Source organism: Ochotona curzoniae, unplaced genomic scaffold, assembly GCF_017591425.1.
Source record: "Ochotona curzoniae isolate NIBS_2020 unplaced genomic scaffold, NIBS_Ocur_1.0 contig_605, whole genome shotgun sequence".
NCBI lineage: Eukaryota > Metazoa > Chordata > Mammalia > Lagomorpha > Ochotonidae > Ochotona > Ochotona curzoniae.
Genome location: NW_024466491.1, coordinates 2,643,506 through 2,654,428, shown reverse-complemented (window position 1 = coordinate 2,654,428; position 10,923 = coordinate 2,643,506). Strand labels below are relative to the sequence as shown.

Here is a 10,923-nt window from a genome sequence, read left to right as displayed (position 1 = left end):
GGGGCGCACGGGCCTGGTCCACACCGCACCCGCTCAATCCCAGGAACGGACGCACAGCGGACCAGCGGAGGGGCGGGCAGCGAGCGCGCCGGGCACCCGTGCGCCTCCGCCGGCGGCAACTTTTACCATGGAGTTTGTGCGGGTGCTGTGGCTTGGGCTGCTGCTGGCTTGGGAGCCTGCGCCCATCCGCGGACACCCACAGCCGTGCGGCGTTCTGGCGCGCCTGGGGGGCTCGGTGCGCCTGGGCGCCCTGCTGCCCCGCGCGCCCACCGCCCGCGCCCGTGTCCGCGGCGCCCTGACCCGGGCCGCTCAGGCCACTAAGCTACCGTTCAACCTGAGCTTGGAGCTGGTGGTCACCACGGCCCCTGCGCGCGACCCCGCCTCACTGGCCCGCGGCCTCTGCCAGCTCCTCGCGGCGCCGCCGGGTGTGGTGGCCCTGCTGGCCTTTCCCGAAGCGCGACCCGAGCTGCTGCAGCTGCATTTCCTGGCCGCCGCCACCGAGACCCCCGTGCTGAGCGTGCTGCGGCGGGAGGCGCGCGCGCCCCTCGGCGCCCCGGTACGCGCGGGCGGGATGCGGGGGAGCAGGACCCAGCCACCCCCATCCCCCGGGGGAGGGGAGGAGGACTCGGGCACCGGACGCGCGGGGGAGGGAACCCCGGGACGCAGGGACCTGGAGCAGTCCTGGGTGCGAGGCGCGGGACTTGGGCCAAGGGTTCCCCTCGTGGTTGGCTGTCTCTGGTTCGGCTCCCACGCTGCCGGGACGAGCCAGGCTCCATGGCGACCCCTCTCCAGCTGTGTGTTGGGGGCGGACCCTCCCCTCCTCCTCCTCCTCGTGCCAGAGCCTCACAGCTCACCATGGTCCCTCCCTTCCCTCCCGTCGACACCCCAGGTCCTGGTTCCCCGTGGCGGGGACGCAGAAGCAGCCCTGCTTCCCACCTTTCCACCCCTAAGGGTCCACTGTGCCCCCAGGGCCAGCCGCCTCAGCCGCCCCCTCCTTCCACGCCTGCCTTCTCCTGAGCCCGGTTTTCAGGATGCCAAGCTGGGGTCCCCCAGACCCAAACCCGGGCCTGTGGCGCCCTCTGCTGCCGGCTGTGGTAACTGCACCCGAGCCAGGCCTGGGACCCGGCACTGTCTGGATTCTGGAACCAGCCTGGCCTGCTGCCCAGTCTGCTGTCCTCGTCGGGCATTGCCCTGCCCTCCTTAGGCAAACCGCTAAGGGCAAATGCTGGGAACCTTTCCAGAAGGCCCAAGGCACGGCGCCTCAGCCAGCCCCCCAATTACACGGCTCAGGAGGCCTGGTGGTGGAGGCTGCGGCTGGGAGGCCCCCCGACCCTTACATGGCACCCTCTTTTCCCAGACCCCATTTCACCTGCAGCTTGACTGGGCCTGCCCCCTGGACACGCTGCTGGAGGTGCTGGTGTCGGTGCTGCGGGCGCACGCCTGGGAGGATGTGGTCCTGGTGTTGTGCCGTGTCCGGGACCCTGGTGGCCTGGTGGCCCTCTGGACAAGCCAGGCTGGCCGGGCCCCTCAGTTCGTGCTGGACCTGGGCCGGCTGGGTCCCGAGGCTGCAGACATTCAGGCTCGCCTGGCCCCCCTAGGGGCGCCCGTCCCCGTAGCCGTCCTCCTTGGCTGTGATGCCCCGCATGCCCTCCGGGTGCTGGAGGCTGCTCCCCTGGGCCCACACTGGCTGCTGGGTACTCCACTAGCCGCTGAGGCCCTGCCCACGACCGGCCTGCCACCTGGGCTGCTGGCACTAGGCGAGGTGGCCCAGCCCCCACTGGAGGCCGCCGTGCATGATGCCGTGGAATTGATAGCACGTGCACTGGGCACCGCAGCCAGGGTACAGCCTGATCGTGCCTTGCTCCCCGCACGGGCAAGCTGCGAGGACCCACAGGCACCCAGGCCAGACTCTTCCAGGCGTCTCCTGGCACGGTAAGCAGGGCTCAGGCACAGCAGCACCAACCCCGCAGGTCACTCGGGGCAGGGAACTGGGAAGGGAAAGAAATATGCAAGGATGAGGTCCAGGGGGTCGCGGCTTGTACCCCCACCTACCCTGGGGTGGTGGAGTGGTCACGTACTCCGGTTAAGGTACAACTCCAGCTGGCCCCACTGCGCCCTGCCTGGCTGTGTCCCTCCAGGATTCCAAAGCAGGGGGCAGTGTCCATTGAATCCCTCAAGCAGCCAGCACGCAGACAGGGAGATGGGATGCCTGCAGTGTGCATTGTGGGAGCGGCTGACACCCCTGTTCCCCCCAGGGTCCTGGCCAACACGACCTTCCGGGGCCGCACGGGCCCCGTGTGGGTGACCCCCAGCTCCCAAGTGCACCTGTCTCGGCAATTCAAGGTATGGAGCTTGCGTCACGACCCGATGGGAGCCCCTGCCTGGACAACGGTGGGCAGCTGGCAGGATGGGCGGCTGCAGCTGGAGCCTGGCGCAGTTACTGCCACGGCCGCAGCCAGGAGGCCCCCACCCCCGCTGGGAGCACAGGCCCAGCCCAAGCTGCGGGTAGTGACACTGGTGGAGCACCCGTTTGTGTTCGCACGTGAGCCAGATGAGGACGGGCAGTGCCCTGCCGGACAGCTGTGCCTGGATCCTGGCACCAGTGACTCGGCTGCCCTGGACGCGCTGTTTGCAGCCCTAGCCAACGGCTCGGCACCGCGCACACTGCACAAGTGCTGTTACGGCTACTGCATCGACCTGCTGGAACGGCTTGCAGAGGACGCACCCTTTGCCTTCGAGCTCTACATTGTGGGCGATGGCAAGTATGGCGCCCTGCGCGACGGCCGCTGGACCGGCCTGGTGGGCGACCTGCTGGCCGGAAGGGCCCACATGGCCGTCACCAGCTTCAGCATCAACTCTGCCCGCTCCCAGGTGGTGGATTTCACCAGCCCCTTCTTCTCCACCAGCCTGGGCATCCTGGTGCGGGCGCGGGACACGGCCTCGCCCATCGGCGCCTTCATGTGGCCGCTGCACTGGTCCATGTGGGTGGGCGTGTTCGCCGCCCTGCACCTCACCGCTCTGTTCCTCACCCTGTATGAATGGCGCAGCCCCTACGGCCTCACGCCCCGCGGCCGCAACCGTGACACCGTCTTTTCCTACTCGTCGGCCCTCAACCTGTGCTATGCCATCCTCTTCGGCCGCACCGTGTCCAGCAAGACGCCAAAATGCCCCACCGGCCGCTTCGTCATGAACCTCTGGGCCATCTTCTGTCTGCTGGTGCTGTCAAGCTACACGGCCAACTTGGCCGCCGTCATGGTCGGGGACAAGACCTTCGAGGAGCTGTCGGGGATCCATGACCCCAAGGTGGGGGTGGCCGACGGCCTTGGAGTTAACGGGCGGGTCGTGGGAGTACGGCTTCCCCTGTCGCGCTGAGAGGGGCCAGGCAGAGGTGCTGGGATGGGTGGCTGACGTGGAGGGAGAGGCGAGCGCTGGTCTGTGAGCTGGAGCTGAGGCAGAGGAGCGAGGGACACAGGGGCACCCAGGAAGTGGAGAGGCCACACAGAGGGCTGGCCAGAGTAGCTGTGGGCTCTGTTCTGAATATTCTGCCTTTTTTTTTTTTTTTTTAAAGAGATCATTTATTTGAAGGGCAGAGGAAGCAGGGATGCTTGCTTGGGGCAGCCAGGGACTGGCCAGGCTGAAGACAGGACCTCCACGGGGTCTCCTGTTTGAGGGGTGGGTGCAGGCCCACTCAGACCATCCTCTGCTCCCCCCACCCCCGGCATCAGCAGGGAGCTGGATGGGAAGTGGTGCAGCAGGGACTTGAACCCGTGTGAACTGGGGCTTTGCCCACAGCTCCAGCCTCAGCGCCCCCACCACAAGGTCTCTAAGTGGGGTCTGCCAGCGCCTCCTATTGTCGGCGCAGCCTGCTCCTGCGGCGACCCCGAAGGCGGGAGGGAGAAATGGGCATGGGGGTGTTTCCAACCGCAGGGTGCGGCTGTGGAGTCCCTCCCCGCCGCAGGTGCAGCCGATCCGCCAGGCAGGGCTGTCTGTGCGCCCGCGCCCCCAACAGACCCGCCGAGCCAGCCACCCCCGTGGGTCTCCCCACAGCTGCACCACCCATCCCAGGGCTTCCGCTTCGGCACGGTGTGGGAGAGCAGCGCCGAGACCTACATCAAAAAGAGCTTCCCCGAGATGCACGCGCACATGCGGCGTCACAGCGCGCCCACCACCCCGCACGGCGTCGCCATGCTCACGTGAGGGCCGGGCCGGTCAGGGACAGAAGGAGGGTGATGGGGGTCCCCCGCTGAGAGCCCCCCACCCCGACCCCACAGGAGCGATCCCCCGCAGCTCAACGCCTTCATCATGGATAAGTCGCTGTTGGACTACGAGGTGTCCATTGACGCTGACTGCAAGCTGCTGACCGTGGGGAAGCCCTTTGCCATCGAGGGTGAGGCGGAGGTGGTGGTGGGCAGGGCCGGGCCAGGACGGGCCGGGTCGGGCTGGGGTGCGTGGGGAGCCTTCCCACCCCGTCCCATCAGCCGCCTCACCCCCATCATCCAGGCTACGGCATTGGGCTGCCCCGGGACTCTCCACTCACCTCCAACCTGTCCGAATTCATCAGCCGCTACAAGTCCTCAGGATTCTTCGACCTGCTGCACGACAAATGGTACAAGATGGTGCCATGTGGGAAGCGCGTCTTCGCAGTGACCGAGGTGGGCTGGGCGCTGTGCCCCCCTGGGTTCTCTCTGGCACCCTCGCTCTCCCCGCTGCTGGTCACCTGGGGGAGGGGGGAACAGCGCCTGTCCTCGCAGCCGGCCTCGCAGCGCCCCGCTTCCCACAGACCCTACAGATGGGCATCTCGCACTTTTCGGGGCTCTTCGTGCTGCTGTGCCTGGGCCTGGGCAGTGCCCTGCTCAGCTCGCTGGGCGAACACGTCTTCTTCCACCTTGTGCTGCCCCGCATCCGCAGGAGCCCACGGCTGCAATACTGGCTGCACACCAGCCAGGTGAGGTGGCAGTGCGGCTGGGGAGGCCTGTCCTGCCCCGTCCTGCGTGCCATCAGCACGCTCTGTCTTCCGTCAGAAAATCCACCGAGCACTCAACGCAGAGCCGCGGGAGGGACCCGAGGAGCGGCTGGAGCCCGTGCCCAGGTAAGCCTCGCCAGGGCTACCCCTGCCCCCCGGGGGGGGACGTCCGGTCCAGCCCCTGTGCCCTGTCCCCAGCGACCCCACGGAGCCGCAGCACGAGACGCCCGCCGAGTCCGAGGGCACAGGCCGCTGGAAACGGGTGCGCCGGGCGGTGGGCAAGGAGCGACGTGTGCGCTTCCTCCTGGACGCAGCCCCGGAGCCCGAGGCGCAGGGCCTGACTTGGCCGTGCTCCAACGGCCGTCTGCCCACCGCGATGCCCACCGGCGCCCCGCGGCCCGGCGAGCTGCAGGAGCTGGAGCGGCACATCGAGGGCGTGCGGGAGCGGCTGCGCCAGGCCCTGGTGCGGCGCGGGGACCTGCTGGCCCAGCTCAAGGAGGGCGCCGGCCACCGGCCCCTGCGCCTACTGCAAGCAAGAGAGCCCCCCGCGCCCGCCCCGTGACCCTGGCCGGCCCCACCAGTTGGTCGTGCACAGGCTCTGCTGGCGGTTGTCCAGGAAGTTTATTCTATATACAAACACAATCTTGTACACTGCAATTAAATAGAGTGGAATGAGCACTCGCCCGCCCGCATTCCTCACCGACTGATCGGCTCACCGCCCGCCCTGAGCAGGGCTGGACCCCGGCGCCGGCCGCCGCTCCTGCTGTTGGCACCTGCACCCCTGCTGCTCCCAGACAGGGCGCTGCCCTTTCGGGGAGCCCCAGGCCTGGTGCGCGGCGGGGCCGGGCGTGTTCAAGGCACTGCAGAGGGAGCACCGGGCAGCGCCAGGGCCGAGCCCACCCCGGCCAGCGCTGCGGGGCCGCCCGCCCACCCACCCAGGCCTCTCCTGCACGCACGCATGCGCGGTCACTGCCCAGGGCCGCCCCGGGGACCCCCATGGGCCCTCGGAGACTCCAGACTTCACCTAGCCCTGCCCCCCATCTCCAAGACCACAGACTCGCCTCTCAGCAGGGACCGGGGGCCCCAAGCCAGCCGCAGCAGGCCGGCAGGCAGAGGCGGGGGGCCCGCCGTGGCCGCCCCCACGAGCTCCAGTGAGGCCAGTGGGTGGGCCCCAGGGCTCAGGACCCGGCCTGGGAGGGTGCGTCCACCGAGGCTGCGGGGGCAGCGCTGTTGCCGTCCCCCGTGTCCACCGTGGGGGCCGGGTCCGGGGCGGCGTCGCTCTGGGAGACGCTGTCCTGGGGGGCGCTGGGGATGTCGGGGGGCCGCCGCTCCAGCAGAGAGGCGCTCAGGCCCGAGAGGAACGAGGCGTCCGTGATGATGGCGGCCGTCTCAGCCATCCAACCCAGGTCACCCCCGGCGGCGGCGGCCACCGAGGCGGCCACGGCCCCCAGGGAGCTGGGCGCGGAGGCCACGGGCCCGGAGCCCCCGCCAGCGGCAGAGGAGCCGGGGCCCAGCGCCAGGGGCTGGCCGGGGTCGGGGCCGTCGGCGGGGCCGCCCAGGTTGTTGTTGAGGTCGTCGGGCAGCGCCGAGGGCGCCCCGGGGCCCAGGGGCGGGCTCCGCAGCAGCGTCTCCTGGATGCGCACCTGCTGCAGGATGGCGGGCAGCTCGTAGTGGTGGAAGAAGTAGATCATGGAATGCTGTGGGCGGGTGGAGGAGGGGTCAGCGGCAGCCCCGCCCCGCAAGCCCCGCCCCCGGCACACCAAGCCCCGCCCACCTGGATGAAGAGCCAGGAGGTGACCAGGGCCAGGCTGCTGTACTGCCCGTTGAAGCGGTAGTGGTAGGCGTAGAACGCGAAGTGGTACAGATAGAAGAACCTGCAGGTGGATGGGCGGGGCCTGAGCAAGCGCCGCCCCTGCGCACACCCACACGCCTGAGGCCCCGCCCTCCTCGCAGCCACACCCACCAGCCAGAGACCCCGCCCTCCTCACAGCCACACCCGCCAGCCAGAGGCCCCGCCCTCCTCGCAGCCACACCCACTGACCTGAGGCCCCGCCCTCCTCGCAGCCACACCCGCCGGCCAGAGACCCCGCCCTCCTCACAGCCACGCCCACACGCCCGAGGCCCCGCCCTCCTCACAGCCACACCTGCCAGCCAGAGGCCCCGCCCTCCTCGCAGCCACACCCACTGGCCTGAGGCCCCGCCCTCCTCGCAGCCACACCCGCCAGCCAGAGGCCCCGCCCTCCTCGCAGCCACACCCGCACACCTGAGGCCCCGCCCTCCTCACAGCCACACCCACACGCCTGAGGCCCCGCCCTCCTCGCAGTCACACCCACACGCCTGAGGCCCCGCCCTCCCCGCAGCCACGCCCACCGGCACCCCTCCCCTCGCCCAGGCCCCGCCCCTCACCGCAGCCAGTGCCGCTTGCTGGTGCTGGTGTGGCAGCAGATGGCGTCGTACTGGTCGGCCAGCCACACGATGAGGATGATGTAGAAGGCCGTGGTGGTGTCGTTGAAGAACTCGGACATGATGGCCTCCATCCCTGGGGGGGCAGCGGGGAGGGGTCTCAGGACAGGGGCGGGGCCTCAGGCCAGGGGCGGGGCCGCAGAGCTGGGGGCGGGGCCTCAGGCCAGGGGCGGGGCCTCAGGCCAGGGGCGGGCAGGGGGCAGGCCTCACCCACGAGGGCCAGGATGACCGTGAGCAGAGGTGCCGCCGGGAAGGCGATGGCCATGTTCATCTCCAGCATCTGCAGCAGGTCCACTGTGGACACAGGGCAGCATGAACGCCGGAACAGGGGAGCTGGGGAAGCTGGGGGAGCTGGGGGAGCAGGGCAACAGGGAGAGCTGGGGGAGCAGAGGCAACAAGGGGAGCCAGGTAACAGCCAGGGAGCAGGGGAGCCCAGCCTCACCGATGAACACAAAGATCTGGTGGTGCGAGTAGCGCAGCAGCATGGACACGCTCAGGGTCTGCGACGAGAGGGTGGTGAGTGGGGCGGCCAGATGCACCCTGACCCGCACCCCCAGGCCCGCACTTACAGACCACACACCCCAGGCACACAAAACCCCCAGGCCCGCACTTACAGACCACACACCCCAGGCCTGCACCCCCAGGCACACACCTACAGACCACACACCCCAGGCCTGCACCCCCAGGCCGGCATCCCCAGGCACACACCCCCAGACCACACACCGCAGGCCCGCAGCCCGCACCGCCCCTACCCGGCACTCACAAAGATGACCATGATGACGAAGGCAGCCAGGTAGGACGTGCGTGCCATCCACATGCTCACGAAGCGGTAGTGCTCACCCGACACCACGTTGCGCAGGAAGCCTGTGGAGGGGGCGGGGCGGGTGAGCAGCTGGCCCTGCCCCTCGCCCCAGGGCCCCGCCCCTCACCCCTGGACCCCGCCCCCACACCCTTGTTCTCCTCGTCCTCCGCCAGGCCCTTCACGCTGGACATGAGGATGTCGTCGTAGCCCAGGAACTCGTCCAGCAGCAGGCGGCTGAAGCGGTCCCCGAAGCACTGGTCCCGCGTGGGGTCTGTGGGCGGGATCAGCAACCATCCATCACATGGCCTGGGTGTGGCGCCAGCTCGGCCCCACCCTCCTCTCCCCTGTGGTCCCCCAACTCACCCAGGGTGACCACCATGACCGGGATGCTGAGGCGCTGACGTGTGGCCTGTGACAAGCGCAGGAAGCCATACTCCAGCGAGTACTCCACAATGTACTCTTCCTGCGGCCACCCTGCAGGTGGGCGGGCGGGTCAGCCGGGGGCACCCAGAGGCCACCCTGCTGGCCCTCCAATCAGCCCTGGGCTGAGGCACCTACCTTTGCCGGGCGTCTCCGAGAAGGGGAACTCGTGGCTGTCGTTGAGCGCCTCGGTGCTGCTGGGCAGCTGGAACCCTTTGGGTTCGATGTCCAGTTCAAACTGGGGCGAGCAGAGGCGGGGTCAGTGGCCCTGCCCACAGGGAGCATCCCTCCCTCCCGGGCCTGCCCACGGAGCCCGGCCCACCTTGACGGAGCTGTTGGCAAACATCTCTAGGGTCAGCTCTTCCTCCTCCTCCTCCTCCTCATCGGGCGCCCCGGGCAGGCCAGGGAAGCTCCCGCGGCCCCCGGCACCATCGCAGAACTGCAGGAAGACGGGCGCACGGCTCGAGTTGTGCTGCACTTCCACGCGCAGGACGCCCTCCCGCGGCCAGCGGTCACGCACGTGCTCCAGGCAGCTGATGGGCGAGCGTGAGAAGACGATGTGGATGTAGGCCAGCACGAAGAGCACGAACAGCGCCTGCGAGGCCAGGGGACAGGCCGTCTGAGCAGGGGACACACAGCCGCCCCCACTGGGCTGGGGCGAGCAGGACATTGTCCTGCTCTGGGGCACAGCTGCCCCCTGCCCCTGGCCAACCCTGTGGACCCCAGCACCCACAACTCCAGTCCCCCTCTCCTGCAGAGGGCGGTGATGCCTGCACAGGGCCAATTGTGGACAAGGAATGGGGGTGTGTCCCAGACAGGGGGGACACCTGGAGGGGACCCCTGGGCCATGCTGTGCTTGGCAGGCTAGACAGCCACACGTTTCCCTGGCCAGGGCAGCTGCGCAGGGAACAAGACACTATATTATCAGTGCTGTCCATGGAGGACCAGCCCACAGTACTGCAGTCACCCACAGCCTGCCATCCATGGAGGACCAGCCCACGGAGCTTCATGGAGGATAAGCCCACTGCCAGCTGCCCACAGCTGGCATTCCTGAGGGGGCAGTCACAGTCCTCCTTGGCCACACATGCCCAGCCTGCCCACGGTGGCTTCCAGTGTGGCTACCAGAGCCAGGCCGACTACCTGGAGAGCAAAACCGGCTGGGCCTGCCCTGCCCTGCCATGCCATGCCATGCCCTGCCATGCCGTGCCACGGGGCCAGTGGACAAGCCCTTTGGCCTGGGGTCCCCTTCACTCAGCCCCCCACAACTTCAGAGGAACCTCACGCTGTCCAGCCTCTATCCTCTCCCAGCTCCTCCTGGGAAGGGCTGACATCTGGGGGTGCATCGGGGCACCCCGGAAAACAAGGCGCAGGTGTCAGACCCACGTCAGCACTGGGCCGGGTGACAGTCCCCGTCAGGACAGCCACTGGTCCTGGGGTTAGGGGGTCCCAGCACCCTCAAGCTTCCCCTGGAAGGGGTCCAGCTGCTGACCGCGGGTATCAGGGTGCAGGCTGGACCCGGCTTCAGGTCCGGGGGGCGCGGAAGTGGCACATGGAAGAAAGGGGGCCGAGCCCGATCTCGGGGTCCGGATGAAGGTCGGGGTTGAGGGTCCCTGAGATCGGGGTCCCGGAGGTCGGGGGGTCTCGGAGGTCGGGGTTCGGGGTCCCGGAGGTCGGGGTTCGGGGTTCAGGGTTCAGGGTCGCCGGAGGTCGGGGTTCGCGGTCACCTTGAGCAGCACGAAGAACTCGAAGAGCCGGCGGAAGGCGGGCGGGAAGAGGCGCGAGTAGGTCACAGCCATCTTGAAGAAGAGCGCGTGGAAGAGCCGGTCGCGCACATTGATGAGGGGGTTGGGGTTGAGGTTGGGGGTGCGCGGGCCGCGCGCGGGGCCAGGGCCGCCACCGTTGGGCCCCGCAGGCCCCGGCGTCCCGGCCGCCGCGTGCTCCGACATGCCTCCCTCAACGGCCCGCGGCTGCCCTGGGGCGCCTCCCGGCCGCCATGGGCGTCCCTGTCTGCGCCGCTCACGGCCGCCCGGCCGCCGCAGCCGCCATCTTCCCCTTCCCGGCCGCGGCCCAGCGCGACCAACGAGCCGCGGCCAGAGCGGCCCCCTGGGCGCCCGCCCGCGGAGCACCCTGGGATGCCGGAGGCCCGGGACGGCGAAGGCCCCGCCCCCACGCTCGGTGGCGCCCGGCTCCCAGGAGCCTTCGCGGCTGAAAGTCCGCATTTAGACTGCAATATTGGCAAATTTCTAGAACTTAGGCCTCATGGAAACTATGGGTA

At 69.2% G+C, this 10,923-nt stretch overlaps 2 protein-coding genes across 4 annotated transcripts; one reads left to right on the top strand and one right to left on the bottom strand.

Annotated features, from left to right (window-relative positions):
• Positions 1-127: 127 nt before the first annotated feature.
• GRIN3B (glutamate ionotropic receptor NMDA type subunit 3B) lies at positions 128-5,525 on the top strand. Its single transcript, XM_040990212.1, has 9 exons — positions 128-685; positions 1,358-1,932; positions 2,256-3,303; positions 4,048-4,193; positions 4,272-4,387; positions 4,501-4,712; positions 4,781-4,945; positions 5,022-5,089; positions 5,162-5,525. The coding sequence occupies exons 1-9, from the start codon at positions 128-130 to the stop codon at positions 5,523-5,525; spliced, it is 3,252 nt and encodes a 1,083-aa protein (XP_040846146.1).
• Positions 5,526-5,565: 40 nt separating this feature from the next.
• On the bottom strand, positions 5,566-10,714 carry TMEM259 (transmembrane protein 259). 3 transcript variants are annotated; one of them, XM_040990618.1, is made up of 12 exons: positions 10,373-10,648; positions 9,169-9,243; positions 8,971-9,087; positions 8,787-8,886; positions 8,592-8,702; positions 8,377-8,499; positions 8,190-8,290; positions 7,869-7,926; positions 7,637-7,720; positions 7,370-7,502; positions 6,738-6,837; positions 5,566-6,660 (listed from the first exon to the last, which is right to left on the bottom strand). In XM_040990618.1, the coding sequence occupies exons 1-12, from the start codon at positions 10,592-10,594 to the stop codon at positions 6,142-6,144; spliced, it is 1,743 nt and encodes a 580-aa protein (XP_040846552.1). In that variant the 5' UTR covers positions 10,595-10,648; the 3' UTR covers positions 5,566-6,141. The 3 variants fall into 3 exon arrangements, with proteins under 3 accessions (XP_040846552.1, XP_040846551.1, XP_040846550.1); XM_040990617.1 differs by having other exon boundaries at positions 8,971-9,243; positions 10,373-10,714; XM_040990616.1 differs by having other exon boundaries at positions 7,637-7,759; positions 7,851-7,926; positions 8,971-9,243; positions 10,373-10,649.
• Positions 10,715-10,923: the final 209 nt, after the last annotated feature.